We start from the raw sequence: 24,466 nt of genomic DNA on the forward strand, positions 1-24,466 counted from the left end.
ATGGCGCCAGGGGCCGCGGCTGAAGAACGTGGAACCCGCAGGAAGCGTTCTATGGAGGCGTCCCTGGTAGGCCCCAGGAGGGGTTGAAGATGATCTCTGGAAGTTCCTCCGTGACTTTCCCATGGTTAGGGTAAGTAAACAGGTACCGATCGACCTAAATACCGCAGGCATCCAGAGGCTAGGGACGGAGCTGAGGCAACGTGCGTCCTCACTCCTCCATAGCCAAGCCACGCCCCTTATACCCAAGTTTGAGTACTACCAGATTTACATCTGCAAGAGATTCAAAACAAGATCGACAATTATGTGTGAATTCTTTGATGTTTAACAAGTTCTCATTTAGAGATAAAAAATGTCTCTCATTCTGGACATGAATATGGCTTCTCCCCTGTGTGAGTTCTTTGATGTTTAACAAGATCTGATTTAGAGATAACACATTTTCCACATTCTGAACAAGAAAACGGCTTCTCCCCTGTGTGAGTTCTTTGATGTATAACAAGATCTGATTTCTGTGTGAAACATTTCCCACATTCTGGACATGAATAAGGCTTTTCCCCTGTGTGAATCTTTTGATGTTTAACAAGATTTGATTTTTGAGTAAAACATTTCCCACATTCAGAGCATGAATATGGTTTCTCCCCTGTGTGAGTTCTTTGATGTGCTGCAAGATATGATTTTAGAGTAAAACATTTCCCACATTCTGGACATGAATATGGCTTTTCCCCTGTGTGAGTTCTTTGATGCTCAGCAAGATGTGATTTCAGAGTAAAACATTTCCCACATTCTAGGCATGAATATGGCTTCTCCCCTGTGTGAGTTCTTTGATGCTCAGCAAGATGTGATTTCAGAGTAAAACATTTCCCACATTCTTGGCATGAATATGGCTTATCCCCTGCATGTGTTCTTTGATGTTGAACAAGACAGAATTTACGAGTGAAACATTTCCCACATTCTGGGCATGAATATGGCTTTTCCCCTGTGTGAATCCTTTGATGAAGAACAAGATTTGATTTCTTAGTAAAACATTTCTCACATTCTGGACATGAATATGGCTTTGCTCTTGTGTGAGTTCTCTGATGTATAACGTCCCTTCTGCATCTTTTATTTTTCTTAACAGACTGTGAGAAATTAGGAGAAAGATCTTTCTCCTGAAGGCCTGAAGGTATATCTGAGGTATTGACATGCTCTTCATATGGATCTTGTGTGATACCATGATCCTCTGCTTTATAATCTGTAGGTATCAGATGTCCCTCTAAGCTCCTGGTACAGTCATCTGACAAGAAGAAAACGGATATTAATATTTCTGAATAACATAACCTTATATGTATATTCCCCACTGAGCTGTCGCTGCCTGAGATGCTTCAGACCATGTGAAGAAGTGAAGTCAGTGGCACAGGCAGCAAACGACGGCAGCGCGGCCTACTTCATTAGTATTCACTGTGCTGAGACGGAGGTCAGTGATAATGAATAGTAATGAAGCGGGGCAGGAGACGCCACCACTGCTCTAGGTCACTGTAGAGGTGAACACAATCCATGGCTTCTTAAATATGGCCACTTATGTGGAATAATACTGTAGGATGCCATAAATCTTACTGTATTACACCCCATACACACAAAAGAATCCAAACCACATCTGCTGGATTTCCCAGCCTGAACTCACCGCGGATCTGCTGTCCCATACAGTATGTAGTAGGGTCTGTGGAGTCACAAGGAAGCAGGGACTCCTAGCGTCATAGATGACTAAGATACGGGGAGTCCTGGTGTGTGGATAGAGTTCGGGCTGGGAAACGTGACTGATGTACAAACCAGATTTTCTAGTCTGGATTCCATAGTGTGATTGGGGTCTAAGGTGAGGTTTGCACAGTGACATTTGTAGCTGCTTCAGGAATTCAGAAGGATTTTCCGCTTTACCAAATCAGCCCCCGAATCTCCATCAGATTCCTTACTGGCCAGGCGGGATTTTCCTCCTCCCATTTATTTCCATAGAGCTCTGAGGTGGAATCTACCTGAAGATCGAGCAGGAGGATTATTTTTCCATTACCTGAAATAATCTGCTATATAATTCTGGTAAATTCTTTCCCTTCACGAGAACTGACAGCCGGTGAGGAAGAAATTTGCCTCGCTCACATCGATGTCAAGTCCATATTCCTGCTGTCCGTTCTATTCTATACTACATTTATTACCCCCTATATCGGTATCACATTTATATTCATGAACTAGCAGGAGGACCCAGCTTCACATGGGTATATTTCATTTTTTGTTTGCTTAGTGGCCCCATAAGAATTGTCTAGTTTTGCACTGGTGTATTTTGTATATTGTTTATTTGTGTCTATAAGCATCATGTGTATCTCATTTTGGATATCGGTGAAAAACCTGCGATTGGTTTTTATGGAGACCTGGAGTAAAGCTGTGTGTATGTGACCTTGTGTAACAGTGTCATCCACAGCGCCCCTTTTAAAGCTGACATAAAGCAGTGAAGAAAAATGGTTGGGTTGCTATGGAAACCTGGAGTAACACTCTAATATGTGGTACTCTGGGCAGAGCCATATATCTAAGCCTCCAGCGTGTGGAATTGTGTGAAGACGCGTGTATCTAATCCTCTGGCACTTGGTACTTTGTGCATATGCGTGTATCTAATCCTCCGGCTTGTGGTACAGTGTGCAGACGTACGTATTTAAACCCCTGGCGTGTGATACTGTGTGCTGACTTGTGTATCTAATCCTTCAGCATGTGGTACTGTGTGCAGACGCGCATATCTAATTCTCTGGTGTGTGATACTGTGTGCTGACTTGTGTATCTAATCCTCCAGCGTGTGATACTGTGTGCAGACATGTGTACCTAATCCTTTGTTGTGTAGTATTGTGTGCAGACACGTGTATCTAACCCTCCTTGTGTGGTATTGTGTGCAGTGGCACGTATCTAATCCTCCATCGTGTGGTATTGTGTAAAGACGTGAGTATCTAATCCTCCAGCTTGTGGAACTGTGCACAGATGTGCGTATCTAATCCTGCGGCATGTGTAACTGTGTATAGACGCATGTATCTAATCCTTCGGAGTGTGGTACTGTATGCTGATATGCGCATCTAACCCTCTCCGTGTGGTATTGTGTGCAGTAGTGCATATCTAATCCTCCATTGTGTGGTATTGTGTAAATACGTATCTAATCCTCTGGTGTGTGGTACTATGTGCTGAGGTGCGTATCTAATCCTCCGGCATGTGGAACTGTGTGCAGACTCGCGTATCTAATCCTCCGGCATGTGGAATTGTATGTAGATTTGCATATCTAATCCCGCGGCGTGTGTAACTGTGTGCATTGGCGCGTATTCAATCCTCCGGCGTGTGGTATTGTGTACAGTGGTACGTTTCTAATCCTGCGGCGTGTGCAGACGTACGTATCTAATCCTCCGGCATGTGGTATTGTGTGCAGTGGTGCGTATCTAATCTTCTGGCGTGTGGTATTGTGTGCAGATGCGCGTATCTAATCATCCATCCGGCGTGTGGTACTGTGTGAAGACGCATGTATCTAATCCTCTGGCATGTGATAATGTATGCTGACTTGTGTATCTAATCCTCTGGCGTGCGGTACTTTGTGCAGACGTGTTTATCTAATCCTCTGGCATGTGGAAATGTGTGCAGACGCGCGTATCTAATCCTTTGACATGTGCAACTGTGTGCAGACGTGTCTATCTAATCCTCTGGCGTGTGCTGACAGGTGTGCTGACCTGTGTATCTAATCCTCCAGTGTGTGGTATTTGTGCATGCGTGCGTATCTAATCCTCCGTAGCATGGTACTTTGTGAAGACGCGTGTATCTAATCCTCTGGCGTATGATAATGTGTGCTGACCTGTGTATCTAATCCTCTGACATGTGGACGCGCGTATCTAATCTATAGCCATGTGGTACTTTGTGCAGACGCACGCATCTAATTCTCTGGCGTGTGATACTGTATTCTGACTTGTGTATCTAATCCTCTGGCGTGTGATATTGTATGCTGACCTGTGTATCTAATCCTCCGGTTTGTGGTACTCTGTGCAGACACAAATATCTAATGATCTGGCATGTGGAACTGTGTGCAGACGTGCGTATGTAATCCTCTGATGCGTGTATCTCAGTTTGGATATCAGTGTTGGATTGTACATATTGCAGTTGGAATATGAGTGAAAGACTTGCAGGTTTGTTTTGGCTAATGGGGGGATCAGGGTTTTGGGAAAGTTGTATCTCCAGAACTGTATGTCCGAGTGAGTTGGGTTCTCATCTTAAACCTTCCCGGACACCTGAAGTATCTGTGTGCCAAATTTGGTGACCTGACAGTCGTTTGGTCGCACATAAAGAACAGACAGAAACTAATTTTTATAATATAGAGAGATTATTAGTATTTTAGCTGAATCGGGGAACAACAAATAGTCTAAACAATGTCTGAATAGAATCAGTGACCCTTCTGTGCTTTATATAGTGGTGACTCCTCACCTGGGCGGGTCCCTGTAGGAATGTCCTCCTCACACTCCTTATCACCACTCACATAGGGCTCTTCCTGTATTCTCATAGATATAGCATTAATGTCGCTCACATCTTTATCCTGATGGAAAATCTGTAATACAAATATCGTGAAAGTCACCGGACAAATGGGGAAGTCACAGAGAATGTTCTAGATCATTAATCTGCATGAAGATGAAAGATGTCCTGACAGTAGCTGCAGGTCTGTGAGAAGCCGGATAAACATATTAGATGGCGGCTCAATGACACCGCCCATGTATATAACCATATAATACTGCTGGATACAACAAGACTGACCACAAGGACTTCACAGCCCGTCTACACATCATAGGGAATATCTCCATCTACCTGATCATCCTGTGGAAGAGGAGGACTGGGACATCTCTCCGGTGTTGTCCTCTTACTGGATCTACCTGTAGGAAACACAGACAGGGACTGAATTCATTCTGTACATACAAATAATGGAAGTCCATGTGTATATAGTCATGTCTATTACCTGCTGATGTGAGGGGCTGCTGGTCCTCCATCATCACCTCCTTGTACAGATCCTTGTGTCCTTCTAAATACTCCCACTCCTCCATGGAGAAATAGACAGCGACATCCTGACACCTTATAGGAACCTGACAACACAATGATACAGTCATCACCCCGACCCCTCCAGTTACTGTATAATGTCCCAGCAGAGTCACCTCTCCAGTCAGCAGCTCCAGCATCTTGTTGGTGAGTTCTAGGATCTTCAGTCTATTGATCTCCCCCTTAATTAAGAGACCACGGGATAAGGCTCAGGGTTCCTCCATATCCTTCATACACAGGAACCTGACAGCACCCACTAGAGGTCTTCTTCACTACTGTGTAATCCTGGTTATGGGGAGACACATTAATAAATCTCACTACATACATGTCCAGAGTCCATCACCTCTCCAGTCATATCATCTGTTATTACTAGAGATAAGAATGATGTAATGATGACATCATCAGAATCTCTCACCTCTCCAGTAAGCTGGTAGATGATCTCTAGGGTGAGATTTAATAGACTTTCCGCCATCTTGTTCCTGTCTCTTTCCATCCTTGATGGATCAATCAGGAATATTCTCTTATATAGAAGATACTGAGAGGATTCTATATTGTAGGAACCTGAATGGAGAGAAGATGAGAATGTAATCTCTACACGGAATCCCATGGAATAAATAGAAGAGTTGAGTCCCATTATTATCACCACCTCCTACTTGTGAAGTCGGCAGCGTGTAGCTCAGAAAGGAAGTGACTTGTTGTGGGCCGGCTTGGTGGGTATATAAGGTGTGTGATAGGCTGAACAGAATCTCATTGGGAGTATTTGACCAGTCTCAAGCGTACTGGCTGAGGGGTGTTCAGTGCTGCCCGGGGTGTTGCAACACAAATTGGATCTGGAAGAGTCAAAACCTGATGCCGAACAGCCCAGGAGGCTCCAGCAGATCTAGTAGAATGAGCCGTGCTACCCACTAAGGAGGGGAAGAAACCCTCAAGAAGGTGAGGAAGAGTCCAAAGATACGGAGCTGACACTTGTAAAGATGACACTGACTTTCCCTGCAGCTTCAGTCACAACAAGAGAAGGTTCGTCCATCGATCTCTTGGAACAGCCACAACTGTCACAGATAGATCTCCCACATTTCTGTCTGGACTACAATCTACTGGCCATAGAGGTGAAGACACTCGGCCCCTGATATTACCAGCACACTGGAACTAACTGTACAGTCCTCCCTGACCCTGACAGAAGAGGAAGTATTACAGCCTAGTACGCAATGTGCAACAACAAGTGACTAATGCAGAGGAGAAAGTGGCCAACGGGAATCTGTAGGTTTGTGACTTAGAATCTTACATGATGGTATAGAGGACGTAGAGAATGGGCCCCGCTGTAGGGACATGAGAGGAAGGAGTGTCCCGGAGAATGTTCCATCCAGAGATCTAACATCGATACAGGGGCTTGTAAAAGTCTTCAGCCCCCTATAGCAATACTTTGTAGAGCCGCCTTTGGCTACAATTCCGGCTACAAGTCTTTTGAGCTCACTCTGTACCAGCTTTGCACATCTAGAGATGAGAATCATAGAATACAAGCCGGCATCGCTCCGAGTTGCAATAAAATTAAAATTTTAATCAATATGATGTTTAACAAATAGACATTTATAAAAAAAAAAGGAAAACGTAGAAAAAACCTTAAAATAACGCTAAGCCGATGCGTTTCAAGGATAACTGCCTCTTAGCTATTCAATGTGTGGGGCTACGAGGAGGACATTATAGTGTGCGGGGGCCACAAGGAGGACATTATAGTGTGCGGGGGCCACAAGGAGGACATTATAGTGTGCGGGGGCCACAAGGAGGACATTATAGTGTGCGGGGGCCACAGGGAGGACATTATAGTGTGCGGGGGCCACAGGGAGGACATTATAGTGTGCGGGGGCCACAGGGAGGACATTATAGTGTGCGGGGGCCACAAGGAGGACATTATAGTGTGCGGGGGCCACAAGGAGGACATTATAGTGTGCGGGGGCCACAAGGAGGACATTATAGTGTGCGGGGGCCACAGGGAGGACATTATAGTGTGCGGGGGCCACAGGGAGGACATTATAGTGTGCGGGGGCCACAGGGAGGACATTATAGTGTGCGGGGGCCACAGGGAGGACATTATAGTGTGCGGGGGCCACAAGGAGGGAGACTGAATGTATGAGAAGGGCTGAGAGCGAGCACTTACCTCCTCGGGTGCAGCAGCCGTCTGCTCACAGGACCTGTAATGATGTCATAGGTGTGGGAGGAGTCACATTATCAGGTCCTGCTGTTATGGCTTCATCTGTGCAGAAGATACTAAATCCTAGTGAGCTAAAGGACCTGTGATGATGTCACCTCTGTGGGAGGAGTCACAGAATCACATGACCAGAAATTAGAGGTCTCTGCAGATCTGTGTGTGTGACGTGATGTAGCGGAGGAGGTTGCGTCTAGAATGGAGTTGCTCCTGGTAGCTCCACCCTCTATCAACTCCAATCTAGTCACCTCACTAGTGGCCGCTCTAGATTGGAGTTGCTGGAGGGAGAAGCTGCTGGAACCAACTGCAATGTAGACTGTTCAGTACTGAGGTGACTAGAATGGAGTTGCTTAGAGGAGCTGCCGCCAGAAACTCCAATGTAATCCCCTCACTACAGGAGCAGCTAGAGTGGAGTCTATAGGGAGGAGCCACTAATAAATATATATATATATATATATATATATATATATATATATATATATATATACATGTATATACATAGATAGATAGATATACCTATGTATATTACATATACATAGTTTATAAATATATATTTGCCATATGGTCTGCACAGGGCGGTGACGCCGCAGCCTGACGTGTTTATTACAACTTGCGGCACTTTCTTGTTGTAAGTGATAATGGAAATATATGGCAATTAATAACTGATATAGAGCTAAATTCTGACGTATCGCTGTGCGCCTGATTTATCAGTATATAGTTACTATAGGTAGGTTCATGGTCTGGGTATATTCTCTATAGGTTATTCAGTATAGGACCTATATCTTATGATAAGCTCCGCCTACAGTAATATTAATAAAACAAACATACATTTTTAAAAAATATATATTTTATTGAAATAAAACTATCCGCTCAATCCTTATTAACCCCTTAGAGACACAGCCCAAAAGTGCGTTAAGGACCTGGCCTCTTTTTTCAAATCTGACATGTGTCACTTTAAATGGCAATAACTTTGAGACGGTTTAATTTACACAAGTGATTTTGGGACTGTTTTCTCGTAACACATTGTACTTCATGTTAGTGGTAAACACTAATCAATATTTTTGTATTTATTTATAAAAAAAATAGGAAATTTGATGGAAATTTGGAAAAAATTGCAATTTTCAAAATGTGAAATTCTCTGCTTTTCAGGCAGCTAGTCATAAGACACAAATACATGAATAAATATTATCTCCCATATCTCTGCTTTATATCGGCATCATCTTTTGATTGTCTTTTAATTTATTTTTGGACGTTACAAGGCTTACAAGCGGAACAGCGATTTTCCAGATTTACAAGAAAATTCCCCAAACTAATTTTTTAGGGATCACTTCAGTTCCGAAAGGAATTGTAAAGGCCTATATAATAGAAACACCCCCAAATCACCCCATTTTCAAAACTACACCCATCAAATAATTAAAAACAGCATTTGAGATGTTTGTTAACCCTTTAAGCATTTCATAAGAATAAAAATAATATGGCGGTGAAAATTAGACATTTAACTTTTTTTCACTAATGCATTAATTTAGACCTAAAATTATCACATTCACAAAGGGTTAAAGTAGAAAATGCATCTGACAGTTTATCACGCAATTTGTCCCGTGCACAGAAATACCCCACATGTGGGTGTAAACTGAGTTTTGGGCAAACGGCAGTGCACGAAAGGGAAGGAGCGACACTGGGCTTTTGAACAGCCGATTTTGCTAGAATAGCTTTAATGCGCCATGCCTCATTTGCAGAGCCCTTAGCGTACCAAAACAATGGAAACCCCCCAAAAGTGACCCCATTTTATAAAATACACCCCTCGCAGAATTCATCAAGGGGTATAGTGAGCATTTTGACCCTACGGCTTTCACAGATTTTACGAACATTGGAATGTATAAATGAAAAATGACTAAAATGTCACTTTATCCCAAAGTTTTCATTTTCACAAGGGGTTAAAGTAGAAAAAGCCCCCCAACAGATTGTTAAAAAATTTCTCCTGAACACGGCAATACCCCATATGTGGCCATAATCTGCTGTATGGGAACATGGTGGGGCTCAGAATAGAAAGAGCGCTATTTGGCTTTTGAAGGGCAGATTTTGCTAGAATATTTTTCAGGTCCCATGTTGCACTTGCAGAGCCCCTAGAGTACCAATACAGCGGAAACCCCTTAACAGTGACCCCATTTTGGAAACTACACCCCTCATAGAATTTATCTAGGGGTAGAGTGAACATTTTGACCTCACAGCTGTTTCACAGATTTTATTAACATTGGGACGTAAAAATGAAAAATTACTTTTTTTTCCAATAAATCATCCATTTAGCCCCATGTCACGGGATGGTTAGAGTCCGGCAATAGGCAATGTGTAATATATATTTCATGTGGAATGTATTCTCTAACCTGTTGTAAACATCAGTGTGTAGTTGGCTGATTCGGGTCTAGTGTGTTAGCACATTGTATGCAAATCCCTCTAACTAGTGAGGACCAGTGAGGACAATGGGTGGAGATAATCTGATCCTTGTCTCCAAGAAGATGTTGGACTGTGCATTGTTCAAAAGAGACAGGGAGTCTGCTCTCCTTGGCATAGGTGAGGGGGGAAGGATCTGTGACTCAGCCCTTCCCACCCCCAGATATAGGAAGTAACAGTTTAGTATATAGATATAGCTAGCAGTTAGTATGAGTTAGCCGGCCTGTGCACAGCTCTGTAGAGAGCCAGGATTTAGTTACAGGACCAAGGAACCAAAGCTATCATTGGATTGTGACTTCTGTGGACTTATTGTTATTACGGTTGATGTGACCGCCGCCGGCTACTAACTTTGTGGATTACAATAAATTGCTGTTGTCTCCCGACCTCTTGCGTCCGTGTTGATTCAAAAGACCTTCCGAAGGAAGACGTATACCTTTGCTCCGTGACACCCCATATTTAAAATGTTTGCAAGTAGTTGAAGAATTAAAAGCCCCCACAGTTTGTTACACAATTTCTCCTGAACACGGCAATACCCCATATGTGGCCATAATCTGCTGTATGGGTACATGTTGGGGCTCAGAATGGAAAGAGCGCTATTTGGATTTTGGTGGGCAGATGTTGCTGGGATAGTTTTGAGGTGCCATGTCTCATTAGCTGAGCCCCTAGAGTATCAATACAATGGAAACCCCTCAAATGTGACCCCATTTTAGAAACTACACCCATCAAAGAATGAATCAAGGGGTATTATGATTTTGAGAATAAAAATGCTTCCCAAAAATAGAAAATTAAAATTTTTTAAAGAAATATGCCATTTCAGTGCCCAATACATTGCACCCACTTTGTGTTGTCAGAGACCTGCACTCCTAAAACTATTAAGTGGGCCATCCTGGGGGGCAAAAAATTATATATGTGGGTATAAACAGCTGCTTGGGCACACAGCAGGGCGCAGAAGGGAAGGAGCGCGATGCGGCTTTTGGAGCACAGATTCAGATGTTTGGTATCTGGACGCCATGCCATGTTTGTAGAGCCTGTAAGGTACCGGAAAAGTGGATTCCCCAAAGGAGTGACCCCATTTTGAAAACTGCACCCCTCAAAGAATTTATCAGGGGGTGTAGTGAGTATTAGTATCCCAGACGTGACTGCACAGCGGATGGCGAAGAGGGAATATATAAGCTGTGCAGAGGACATTGGGAACAAGAAAATTCCCTACTATGCCCCAGTAGCTCCTATGATTGGGGGAGTCACTCTGGGGGTCACTTCTGGTGTCTTTTCCCTCATAAGCTGTAAATATGGGGTGTCCCCTGATATTCGCTCGCACAGCTTATACATTCCCTTCCTGCCGCAGCCAGTTGTGTTCTAAAGATTTGGCGATTTTGGTGTTTTTTTGTCTTCACATTGCTAGATGCTGTATTTTCTTTATTTCTCTGCTGACGTGGCCATATAAGGGCTTGTTGTTTGCGGGATGTGATGTATTTTGTAATGACACCATCTTGGCGTGCCTATAACTTATTGAATACATTTTATTACCTCTTTTTTGCTGGATTTAAAAAAAAAAATCAATTCTGGTATTGCGTTTTACCTTTTGCATTTTTCGCCATGCAGCGTACAGTATCAGTAACATGTGACCTTTATTCTGCGGGTCGGTATGGTTATGGCGATACCTCATTTATAGTATTTTTTTATGCGATACTAATTCTGCAGAATAAAAACACATTTGGGGACATAAGTCAATGATTTTTGCATCGCCATCTTCTGAGAGGCGTAACATTTTTATTTTTCGGTTGACAGTGTTAGTTGAGGGCTTATTTTTTGCGGGACAATGTGCGCTTTTTATTGGTACTGTTTTGGAGTACATATGACTTTTTGATAACTTTTGATAGCACATATTGTAAGGTGAGATGGTGAAAAATCACTTCTTCCCCTGCATGCAGGGTTTTTCTGTCCGCTTGAGAAGTCGGACATCTTCTCTTGCGGACAGGGAAGGACGGGCACGGAGTGCAATAGAATGCACCCGATGCCCATTCAAGTGAATGACAGGTGTCACGGACACAGCTAGTGTCCGTTCCTAGTGTCCGTGACAGATTTTGAGCGGACACTACATGTCGGACACCGACGGTAGTGTGAACGCTCCCATACAGCGGATGCTGGGGAGTGTTAGACGCCGGCACAGGTGAAGCCAGCAACATCGCTATCCTTCTGCCCTGCATGAAGCCAGCAGCGGCAGAAGAGATGCTCTAATGATATGCTCCCAACAGCCACCGGAGCGGAGGGGGGCTGTTGGGAGCATATCATACTGGGGGGGGAGGCACTGCTGGAGATATAATACTGTGGGGGACACTGCTGGGCATGTAATACTGTGCACGCCACTGCCGCCCCCCTTAGATGCAGCAGTACCCCCAAAGATCTCCTTAAGAGCCCCTTAAATGCCAGAAATACCCAAAGGACCCCGTCTCCCTCCATGCCAACGACTCCTATACCACCCTAAACATCAATCCAATCCCCTAGACCCTCCGGGATACAGTCCCATGTAACTCCATCACTCTCTCCCCTCAGCCTCATACAACATACAGTCCCATGTAATACAATCCTCTCTCTCCCCTTCCATCCTCCATTACCACGCTACAATCCCCTCTGCTTTCTCTTCTCCAGCTCCACGTGCTCGGCTCCGGCTTCCTCTATACAGCACCGAGCAGTGAGGGCCGAGACTCCGCCCTCCTCGGAGAGGCCACGCCCCTTCCTGTGACATCACACCTACCAGGAGACGCTGCACTCTAGTAACGACCCTTCTGCACAGATGAAGCGATAACAGCAGGACCTGGTCATGTGACTCCGTGACTCCGCCCACATCTATGACATCACACAGGTCCTGTGAGCAGACGGCTGCTGTACCCGAGGAGGTAAGTGCTCGCTCTCAGCCCTTCTCATACACTCAGTCTCCCTCATTTCCAGGCTGCAGCCTCTTCTATGATCAGACTTTTGGCTCGGTGTCGCCCCCTAGTACTGGCCACATGGTCTCCTCCCTCTCCCCCCTCCTCTGTAGCTCCATATGTATCTGCACTACATGGACACTAATGGACGCCCAAAGTGAGTAATAGACAGTGAATCTCCCTGTAAATCGGGGGCCCTGTCAGATGGGGGAGGGGACGTCTCGTCTTAGCGGCAGCTGTGACATCTAATTGTTGGAGGTTGTAAGCCGAGAGAATTAGTCGCCAGCGTTAAAGTCGGGTAAGTATCCAATGTGATGTGAAGATCCTCACATAGCCGTGACAGATCTGATGACCATCTCGCTGTAGAGCGTCTTCCATTTACAGAAACTGAAATTCCAAAGGGAGATAGCCAGCAGTATGGAAGTAGTTTATGGTAAAGCGTTGTGGTGAGAGGTTTCAGCAGACGTCTCATTGCCAAGGTTGTTGTAGGTCTTGAAATATACTGATTGGTGCAGGGGATGGAGCCTGCTGGGAGGAGTAGTACGACGGCAATTGTAGACAGCTAGAGTAACTGCCATGTGCAGCCCGGACAGCAGATAAATGGACTGGGAGTAGGTTGTCTCAGGATTCAATTTGCCCCACAGAAAACAAACAGCATGTATGGGTGTATGTGATCTGCCAGGATGGATTCATACCCAAATCTGCTCAGATTGCCTTCTACATAGATGAGCGGGCCCAGAGAATGGCAAGAAAAAGTTCCCCAGACTATAACACTACCGCCACCAGCTTGTCTTCCTCCAGCACTGGTTGCAGGTGTTTGTTCTCTGATGTTTCTTGCCTGACATAGAGATGTCCATCCATCCCATGAAGCAGAAAACAGGACTCCTCAGAGAAGGCAACCACAGTTTCCATGTTGGTTATTCCCAATGACGCCATTTCTCCACTCACAATACACTTTCACCAAAGCAGCGCACGAACAGTTCACAACCTGCGCTGTTGGAGAAATACTGTCACCCTTGGCCCGACAGCCAATAATCATCCCTTGTGCAACTCTGATAAATCGTCCCCTTTACCCGAGACAACAATGAGATTCTGCTCGGCCTATCACACACCTTATATACCCACCAAGCCGGCCCACAACAAGTCACTCCCTTCCTGAGCTACACGCTGCCGACGTCAGAATTAGGAGGTGGTGATAATAATGGGACTCAACTCTTCTATTTCTTCCATGGGATTCCGTGTAGTGATTACATTGTCTCATCTTCTCTCCATTCAGGTTCCTACAATATAGAATCCTCTCAGTATCTTCTATATAAGAGAATATTCCTGATTGATCCATCAAGGATGGAAAGAGACAGGAACAAGATGGCGGAAAGTCTATTAAATCTCACCCTAGAGATCATCTACCAGCTTACTGGAGAGGTGAGAGATTCTGATGATGTCATCATGACATCATTCTTATCTATAGTAATAACAGATGATATGACTGGAGAGGTGATGGACTCTGGACATGTATGTAGTGAGATTTATTAATGTCTCTCCCCATAACCAGGATTACACAGTAGTGAAGAAGACCTCTAGTGGGCGCTGTCAGGCTCCTGTGTATAAAGGATACGGAGGAATCCTGAGCCCAATCCCTGGGCCTCCACCTCACCCCCTGATACAGGAGGAGATCAATGGACAGAAGATCCTAGAACTCATCAACAAGATGCTGGAGCTGCTGACTGGAGAGGTGACACTGCTGGGAATGCTGGGACATTATACAGTAACTGGAGGGGTCGGGGTGATGACTGTATCATTGTGTTGTCAGGTTCCTATAAGGTGTCAGGATGTCGCTGTCTATTTCTCCATGGAGGAGTGGGAGTATTTAGAAGGACACAAGGATCTGTACAAGGAGGTGATGATGGAGGACCAGCAGCCCCTCACATCAGCAGGTAATAGACATGACTATATACACATGGACTTCCATTATTTGTATCTACAGAATGAATTCAGTCCCTGTTTGTGTTTCCTACAGGTAGATCCAGTAAGAGGACAACACCGGAGAGATGTCCCAGTCCTCTTCTTCCCCAGGATGATCAGGTAGATGGAGATATTCCCTATGATGTGTAGATGGGCTGTGAAGTCCTTGTGTCTTTTCTTTTTTGCTGACATACAATATTTATTTCACAGCTTCAGGGTGAAGATCTGAACTATGTTATGGCAGTAACAATTAAGGAAGAGCCCTATGTGAGTGGTGATGAGGAGTGTGAGGAGGACATTCCTACAGGGAACCGCCCAGGTGAGGAGTCACCACTATATAAAGCACAGAAGGGTCACTGATTCTATTCAGACATTGTTTAGACTATTTGTTGTTCCCCGATTCAGGTAAAATACTAATAATACCTGAATATAAATGTGATACCGCTATAGGGTGTAATAAATGTAGTATAGAATAGAACGGACAGCAGGAATATGGACCCGACATCGATGTGAACGAGGCAAATTTCTTCCTCACCGGCTGTCAGTCCTCGTGAAGGGAAAGAATTTACCAGAATTATATAGCAGATTATTTCAGGTAGCAGAAAAATAATCCTCCTGCTCAATCTTCAGGCAGATTCTACCTCAGAGCTCTATGGAAATAAATGGGAGGTGGAAAATCCCGCCTGGCCAGTAAGGAATCTGATGGAGATTCGGGGGCTGATTTGGTAAAGCGGAAAAATTCTTCTTCTGAATTCCTGAAGCAGCTTCTACAAATGTCACTGTGTAAACCTCACCTTAGACCCCAATCACACTATGGAATCCAGACTAGAAAATCTGGTCTGTACATCAGTCACATTTCCCAGCCTGAACTCTGTCCACACACCAGGACTCCCTGTATCTTAGTGATCTATGACGCTAGGAGTCCCTGCTTCCTTGTGACTCCACAGACCCTACTACATACTGTATGGGACAGCAGATCCGCGGTGAGTTCAGGCTGGGAAATCCAGCAGATGTGGTTTGGATTCTATAGTGTGTATGGGGTGTAATACAGTAAGATTTATGGCATCCTACAGTATTATTCCACATACACTCACCGGCCACTTTATTAGGTACACCATGCTAGTAACGGGTTGGACCCCCTTTTGCCTTCAGAACTGCCTCAATTCTTCGTGGCATAGATACAACAAGGTGCTGGAAGCATTCCTCAGAGATTTTGGTCCATATTGACATGATGGCATCACACAGTTGCCGCAGATTTGTCGGCTGCACATCCATGACGCGAATCTCCCGTTCCACCACATCCCAAAGATGCTCCTCTATTGGATTGAGATCTGGTGACTGTGGAGGCCATTGGAGTACAGTGAACTCATTGTCATGTTCAAGAAACCAGTCTGAGATGATTCCAGCTTTATGACATGGCATTGCATTATCCTGCTGAAAGTAGCCATCAGATGTTGGGTACATTGTGGTCATAAAGGGATGGACATGGTCAGCAACAATACTCAGGTAGGCTTTGGCATTGCAACGATGCTCAATTGGTACCAAGGGGCCCAAAGAGTGCCAAGAAAATATTCCCCACACCATGACACCACCACCACCAGCCTGAACCGTTGATACAAGGCAGGATGGATCCATGCTTTCATGTTGTTGACGCCAAATTCTGATCCTACCATCCGAATGTCGCAGCAGAAATCGAGACTCATCAGACCAGGCAACGTTTTTCCAATCTTCAATTGTCCAATTTCGATGAGCTTGTGCAAATTGTAGCCTCAGTTTCCTGTTCTTAGCTGAAAGGAGTGGCACCCGGTGTGGTCTTCTGCTGCTGTAGCCCATCTGCCTCAAAGTTGGACGTACTGTGCGGCGTTCAGAGATGCTCTTCTGGCTACCTTGGTTGTAACGGGTGGCTATTTGAGTCACTGTTGCCTTTCTATCAGCTCGAACCAGTCTGGCCATTCTCCTCTTACCTCTGGCATCAACAACGCATTTCCGCCCACAGAACTGCCGCTCACTGGATGTCTTTTTCTTTTTCGGACCATTCTCTGTAAACCCTAGAGATGGTTGTGCGTGAAAATCTCAGTAGATCAGCAGTTTCTGAAATACTCAGACCAGCCCTTCTGGCACCAACAACCATGCCACGTTCAAAGGCACTCAAATCACCTTTCTTCCCCATACTGATGCTCGGTTTGAACTGCAGGAGATTGTCTTGACCATGTCTACATGCCTAAATGCACTGAGTTGCCGCCATGTGATTGGCTGATTAGAAATTAAGTGTTAACGAGCAGTTGGACAGGTGTACCTAATAAAGTGGCCGGTGAGTGTAAGTGGCCATATTTAAGCAGCCAGGGATTGTGTTCCTGTGGTTTGGGCTCTGAGACTTATTTCACTTTGGAATCTTAGAAGAGACGTCCAGATAAGACGATCTATATCAGGACAGGACAACTAGTAATGTAGACAGAGGCCTGGACTTAGCAGTACAAAATAAGGGCCTTGATGTTCGGTCCTAAATGTGGGTTCTGTTGGGATAAGATAAACTACTCTAGGTGCAGAAATTGTAATGAGATTGTGATGAATGTCCTTTATGTAACATGAGCAAGGTGATCTACCAGGGACAGGCAGGGCCGCCATCAGAACAGTGCTGGTGCTGTCAGCGGCCCGGTCACCGCTCTAAGGAAAAAGGAAGCCGATAACTTGTACCAGTGTAACCAAGCCGCAATATGTACCAAAGTATAGTAACCTGCTGTGCACCATTATTAATCAGAAAAGTAGCCCCAAAAAGGCCTAAAATGTAACTTTATAATAAAAATGTCTAAAATCACCAAACTAAACCAAAAACACTGAATAAACAAGGAATATACCCAGAACTGTGACCCGATATATTCAGCTCACTCGTGTGTAAAACTCGCAGACTGACCTGTAACAACATATATAGACCAGTAACAGGAACATTCCTATCACTCAGATGATGCTTCAAAGTGGATGACGTGTTGTGTGCTGGGGGTAGTAATAGGTATTAGCAGTAGTGTCACCAGACAGGATGAATAGTCAATCAAAAATAGGAGTCGCCAAAAGCCTTGATGACTATATGGCCCTATTTACACTATACATAGGATACCCCAAAATGACTCCCATCCTTACAAGGGCCGTACCCAGACTTGCCCTATGTGCACATCACCATTTATGACTTTCCCTATGTGCATTTAATCACAGGAACATCGGGAGTCCTTAGGGGATCTAACTAGTGTGGCCATATAGACACCCAATTAAAGACATCCAATAATAATGGCAGTAGGTTCTCCTCCACCCTGTTTGGTGGCCGATATATTGTTCCAGCAGGACAATGACCTAAAACATATGTCGAGAATCGAAGAAATGGTTCAATGACAATAAAGCAGAGGTTCTGAATTGGCCCCCACAGTCCCCAGACTTCAACCCAATCAAATACTTGTGGGCAGAGTTGAAGAAAAACGCTGTAGTTGTACCCAAGTGAGTCGACCAGTATGTACCAACACTGGGAACATGTAGAAGAGATCTGGGATCTGATTTCAGTTCAGACATACTTGAATCTGATCCAGAGCATGTCCATAAGGATTCAGGCAGTGTTGAAAGCCAAAGGTAGATTTACAAAATAATTAAGACTTAGAATTTTAGGAGCAGAACGGTAACAATGAAGTTACATGACAAGAATCTGTATAACTAATCATATGCTAAATAGTTAAAATATAAATTTATGTACGAGATGGCCAAGATGATTGTCTATAAGATGATGGGAGTCTCACGTTCCGAGTTGTAGTGGGCGGTGAGATATGGAGGCTGAAAGTCACAAGTTCTAAACATTGTTACCCTTCTGCTCATCAGTGTAAGTGCCAGCACCCCTTTTCCTTAGTGCTGTGACTGGGTGGGCCCGCTTATTTCATCCACTACCAGCACCTCTACAGTGACCTAGAGCAGCGGTGGTATCTGCCATTGAGACTGTCACTGACCTCAGTCTCAGCACAGAAAATACTAATGAAATAGGGCGTGTTACCGTTTGCTTAGTGGAAAATATACTTATGAGGTTATGTTACAACAACCTACGTGGGTATGTCTGCTACATGTGAACGTTATCCAAAAAAAAAAATTGCATAAAACTTAACTTTTAATAACTGGTTAAAACCGGCAAAGTGTAGTAACAAAGTAGGTGAAGAAGGGACTATAAAGATAAATCCCGACAGGGTAATATGGAGATATCACTAATTAGGGTAGTCCAAAACTAGTCTCCTAAACACTGTCAGATATCATTGTTACACTCCTATCAGAATCTAAGCATCCTGGGGCCACACAGTGGCTCAGTGGTTAGCACTGCAGCCTTGCAGAGCTGGAGTCCTGGTGTTCAAATCCCGCCATGGGCAAAAAACCGTCTGCAAGGAGTTTGTATGTTCTCCCCGTGTTTGCATGGATTTCCATCCCATATTCCAAAAAAAGACATACTGATAGGGAAAAATGTACATTGTGAGCTCTGTGTCGGGCTCACAATCTACATAAAAAAAAAAATTAAAAAAAAAATCTAAGCATCCAGATGAAAAAGTCCCACCAGATCTTGTTGCTAGATCAGTAGGTGATTAGGTAGGAATGACCTGACAGTTTACCAATGAGGGTAAATGCAAAAAACCCACCATTAAACAGGTGAACAAAAGAGTGTTAAAGGTATTCACCTCTCCCTATTAGCAAGCCCCCCATCCCCCCCGAGTAAAGGCAATACCCTGTGATTAAAAAGTTAGCGTAAGTATAGGGGTTCAATCATAGGTCCATTGGGACAGTAATTAATGATAGCCCCCAATATGCTTATTCTCTCAACGTGACACATTTGTAAATCATCAGGAGAGGTGGTATTGCTGCAAGCCTAAATATTTCTAATAGCTAGCGGTTACAACCACAGTTCCTGGCACCCTAATGGTGGATGCCATTACTTTCAGGATCGCGATCAGGTCAGGTCATTCCTAACTAATCACTTACTAATCTAGCAACAAAATCTAGTGGGACTTTTTCGGCTGGATGCTTAGATTTTGATAGGAGTGTTTAGGAGACTAGTTTTGGATTGCCCTAATTAGTGATATCTTCATATTACCCTGTCGGGATTTATCTTTATTAGAGATGAGCGAACAGTAAAATATTCAATATTTGTTTCGAATAGCCGCTCAATATCGAGTATCAAACCCCATTATAGTGTATGGGGAAAAATGCTTCGTTTCAGGGGAACCCACCATTTGACTCAGGAGGGTCGCCAAGTCCGCTATCACACCCCAGGAAATGATGCCCACACCTCTGCAATACAACTGGGACAGCAGGGGAAGCATGTCTGGGGGCATCTAACAAACCCAAGTCACAGTTTTACTCCACCATCACAGCCTATCAACTACACACTTCCCACATTCAAAAAAACCTCTATCAAAGTGGGAAAATACCTGGAAACCTTCTTTCTTCCGCAATTGGATGGAAAGAAACCCAAATTCAAGCTAAAGAAACATTAAAAAGCACCCCTTTAAATCACGTTGCACATGACAACCACAGATGGAATAGGCAATGGGAAATCCAACAGTACCCACCATGAACTGTCATTGTGGATGTGTGATGTGGTAAGACCTTCCAAAATTCACTTTTATGGCCCTTAACGTGAGCCCTTCAAAATTAAAGGGGCTCTATCAGCAAAATCCTGCAGATAGAGCCCCACATATGCGTGCATAGCCTTTAAAAAGGCTATTCAGGCACCGTAAAAGTTATATTAAACTACCCCTCCCCCCCTCCCCCCCGTTTTAAAATAATAACTTAAAAAAGAATGTTCTCTACTTACGGAACGTGCACCCTGGGCGGGCATTCAGGGTGTGTCTTCATCTTCTTCCCCGCCTCTTCTTCCTCTGACGTCTTCGGGTCCCGTCCTCCTCCAGCGCTTGCTCGCGGACACTGATAAAAAAAAAAAATAGCCCGGGCGCATGCGCAGTAGCCGTAGTAGAAGCAGCGTGCTACTGCGCATGCGCCCGGGCTATTTTTTTTTATCAGTGTCCGCGAGCAAGCGCCGGAGAAGGACGGGACCCGAAGACGTCAGAGGAAGAAGAGGCGGGGAAGAAGAAGACGGCGCACCCTGAATGCCCGCCCAGGGTGCACGTTCTGTAAGTAGAGAACATTCTTTTTTAAGTTATTATTTTAAAACGGGGGGGGGTAGTTTAATTTAACTTTTACAGTGCCTGAATAGCCTTTTTAAAGGCTATGCACGCATATGTGGGGCTCTATTAGCATGATTTTGCTGATAGAGCCCCTTTAAGCTACATGCCCTTAAGCTGAGCTACCAGCAGAGATTGAGGCCCTTTAGGTGACTTCAGCCTCTTACCAGCAGAGTTTTAGGCCTTTAGAGTGAGTAGAGCCTTGCACCATCAGAGGTTTTGGCCCTTTCAGTGAGTAGAGCCTCTAACCAGCAGAGTTGAGGGGAATCAGGGTGGGTTGAGACTCTAACCAGCAAAGTTTGGGGGAATCAGGGTGGATTGAGCCTAGTAGGAGCAGAATTGTGCATACATGAAACTTCATGTCGGGGTGCTTGACACCGGTGGACCTGAAAATGATGGGTCTATCCAGTGGCTGTTCAATTTTATCAGCTGACAGCCGGCTACGCTTATCCGTAATTATGCCACCGGCTGCGGTGAAGACCCTTTCCGAAAGCACGGTGGCAGCAGGGCAGGAAAGGACCTCCAATGCGTACAGTGCAAGTCCCAGCCACAAATCCAACTTGGAGACCAAATAAGTATAGGGCGTAGAGGGATTGGAGAGGACAGGGCTGGTGTCAGCCAGGTACTACCTCAACTTGCGCCTATACTTGTCCCTCCTGGTGACACTAGGCCCCTCAGTGGCAGTAGTTTGGCCATGGGGTGCCATTAACGTGTCCCAGACCTTGAAGAGTGTGCCCCTGCCAGGTGTGGACTGGATGACAATTGTTCGCCTGTTGGAGGAACTCTCCTGTGTGCCGCCAACGAGTTGATGGAAACTTCTCCATCATATTCTGCACCAGTTGCTTGTGGCAATCCACTCATGTAACTGGCCCTCTCCTCTACCGGAATAAAATTACAAACATTATTTTTATACTGGGGGTTGAGGATTGCAAGAATCCAGTAGTCGTTGCTCTCCAGGATTTTGACATTCCGTTTGTCAGTTGAAAAGCACTCCAACATGTATTCGGCCATGTGTGCCAGAGTGTTACTTGGCATCACTTGGCTGCCCCTACCGGAATGGTCACCCTCCATTTCCTCCTCTTCCTCCTCCATTTCGCCCCAACTGCGCTGCAGCAATGGGACACAATGAACTTCCCCGATAGGCACTTCGTCATCCTCCTCCTCCTCCCTCAATATACGCTGTGAAGCGGACAGGAATGTGCCCCGACTATCCTGCTGGGATGTTTCTGCTCCTATACTCGACTCCTCAGCTTCCAATGCATTATCCCTGATGGCGATGAGAGATTCTCGCATCACACACAGGAGCGGGATTGTGACACTCATGAGTGCATCGTCACAGCTGACCTTCATGGTTAACTCCTCAAAGACATGCAAGATCTCGCATAAGTCTGTCATCCATGACCACTCATGGTGCAGAAACTGCAGGAGCTGACTCTGAGGAACCCTTGGGTTTTGTAGATGGTATTCCATCAAGGGTCTCTGCTGCTCACACACTCTACTCAATATGTGGTACGTCGAGTTCCAGCGTGTGGGGACGTTGCACATCAGCAGATGGTGGCGTTGTTGGAGGCTTCAGAGGCTAGCAGCGGCTACTGTGGATTTGCGAAAGTTACTACACTTTTCCGAATTTAGCAAGTTATTAAAAGTTAAGTTTTATGCTATTTTTATAAGGTTATGTTATTTAATAATAGTAAAATCTGTTTTCTTCTTCTCAGATGACTGTACCAGGAGCTCAGAGGGACATCTGATATCTACAGATTATAAAGCAGAGGATCATGGTATCACACAAGATCCATATGAAGAACATGCCATTACACCAGATATACCCTCAGCCCTTCAGAAGATAGATCTCTCTTCTAATTCATCACAGTCTGTTAAGCAAAATAAAAGACGCAGAAGGGGTGTTATACATCAGAGAACTGACACAGGAGAGAAGCCATATTCATGTCCAGAATGTGAGAAGTGTTTTATCTTTAAATCACATCTATTTATACATCAAGGAACTCACACAGGAAAGAAGCCATTTTCATGTTCAGAATGTGGGAAATGTTTTATCTCTAAATCAGTTCTTGTTATACATCAAAGAACTCACACAGGGGAGAAACCATTTTCATGTTCAGAATGTGAGAAATGTTTTGCTCAGAAATCAGATTTTGTTAAACATCAAAGAACTCACACAGGAGAAAAGCCATTTTTATGTTCTGAATGTGGGAAATGCTTTAAAAATAAATCAAATCTTGTTAAACATCAAAGAACTCACACAGGGGAGAAGCCATATTCATGCCCAGAATGTGAGAAGTGTTTTATTTTTAAATCAGAACTTGTTACACATCAAAGAACTCACACAGGGGAGAAGCCATTTTCATGCTCAGAATGTGGGAAATGTTTTATCTCTAAATCACTTCTTGTTACACATCAAAGAACTCACACAGGAGAGAAGCCATTTTCATGCTCAGAATGTCAGAAGTGTTTTATCTTTAAATCAGATCTTGTTAAACATAAAAGAACTCACACAGGGGAGAAGCCATATTCATGTTTAAAATGTGGGAAATGTTTTATTTCTAAATCAAAACTTGTTGAACATAGAAGAACTCACACAGGGGAGAAGCCATTTCAATATCCACATGAAAAGTATGATTAACCAAAAGTCATCTCCACATCTGCACTTCTAAGAATACACACAGAAAAAAAAGCATTTTTCTGTCCTGATTGTTTTACCTCCAATTCATATCTTAAATCTTAGAGAGCTCACCTCGGGTTCTTTTGTCTTAACCTCAATGACAATTTGCATAAAATATTTGAATTGGAATTACACCTGCATGTTTGTGACAGTCCTTTATTCCTGGCAGGCCTGGGGTGACAAGAGGTATTTTTGTGGCCTCTACTTTTATTTTTTATTTTTAATTCAAAGTTTTGATTTTCAACAAAAAGAAAAGAAAAAGGATGAAACAGGACGGTACAAAAGTCATCCCAAGTACAGCATAGTATCCAGGTAACAACAGGAGCAAGAACCTCGAGCAGCAGCTTCAGGGAGAAGAAGGGAAAAGGGGGAAGAGGGAAAGAGAAGAGCACAGAGTAAAGAAGGAGAAGAGAGGGAGGAAGGAAGTAGAATGAATATCTTAGTGAGTAAGATGATAACCAACTGAAGGAGGAGAGAAGGAAAAACAAGGTAACAGGAAAAGGGGTGGGGAGGGGCTGAAATAAAAAACAAAGTCTGGGCAGAGGCCAAGAAGTTTGTATAGTCCAAGCCTCCTCACAGTAGAAGTGGTACATCTCTATGTCTCACAAAACATAGGCACATGAGAGGGATACAGACAGGTAATAAAGCTACAGCTATAAGAATCTTTGTGCCACTGTCTAGTCCCAAGAGGGGGTGCAGACCCAAGAAGCGTCTGTAACTCTCCAGTACATTGGAACTCCAACCAGTAGTACCAAGTTTTATTGAAGACTTCAACAGTGTCGTGCAGGAAAGAAGTGATGTACTCCATGCTCATAAGCTTATTGACCTTCAGAATCCAGAGGGAGAGAGGAGGAGTCTCCACTTGCTTCCAAAATTGCGGATTACAAGCCCGGCCACAGGGACCAAAAATAGAAGCATAGAATGTTATAAGTGCTTACTGGAGACTAGTAGTGATGGAGGAAAATCAGAGCGGGACCCAAGTCATGAGTAA

General features: G+C 44.3%; 2 protein-coding genes across 2 annotated transcripts in view; one reads left to right on the forward strand and one right to left on the reverse strand.

Annotated features, from left to right (window-relative positions):
- The window catches only part of LOC142190702 (gastrula zinc finger protein XlCGF66.1-like), a 403,831-nt gene extending 396,594 nt beyond the window's left edge, over positions 1-7,237 (reverse strand). The window contains exon 1 of the mRNA XM_075262310.1: positions 7,217-7,237. The gene's annotated coding sequence lies outside the window, so the exon portion shown is untranslated. The remainder of the gene's footprint in view (positions 1-7,216) is intronic.
- LOC142184993 (uncharacterized) lies at positions 1-24,466 on the forward strand. Its single transcript, XM_075260200.1, has 10 exons — positions 1-66; positions 13,006-13,072; positions 13,916-14,061; positions 14,192-14,371; positions 14,450-14,573; positions 14,657-14,721; positions 14,812-14,920; positions 22,511-23,426; positions 23,707-23,787; positions 24,202-24,466. Exons 1-10 carry the CDS (start codon positions 1-3, stop codon positions 24,464-24,466), a joined length of 2,019 nt encoding a protein of 672 aa, XP_075116301.1.

The sequence above is a fragment of the Leptodactylus fuscus genome, chromosome 1 (genome assembly GCF_031893055.1).
Source record: "Leptodactylus fuscus isolate aLepFus1 chromosome 1, aLepFus1.hap2, whole genome shotgun sequence".
NCBI lineage: Eukaryota > Metazoa > Chordata > Amphibia > Anura > Leptodactylidae > Leptodactylus > Leptodactylus fuscus.

Coding starts and splice junctions, on each gene's coding strand:
- LOC142184993 (XM_075260200.1), top strand. CDS start 1: ATGGCGCCAGGGGCCGCGGCTGAAGAACGTGGAACCCGCAGGAAGCGT. Junction 67..13,005: donor GTTCTATGGAGGCGTCCCTG/GTAGGCCCCAGG, acceptor ATCTCGCTGTAG/AGCGTCTTCCATTTACAGAA. Junction 23,427..23,706: donor TTTCAATATCCACATGAAAA/GTATGATTAACC, acceptor TTTAATTCAAAG/TTTTGATTTTCAACAAAAAG.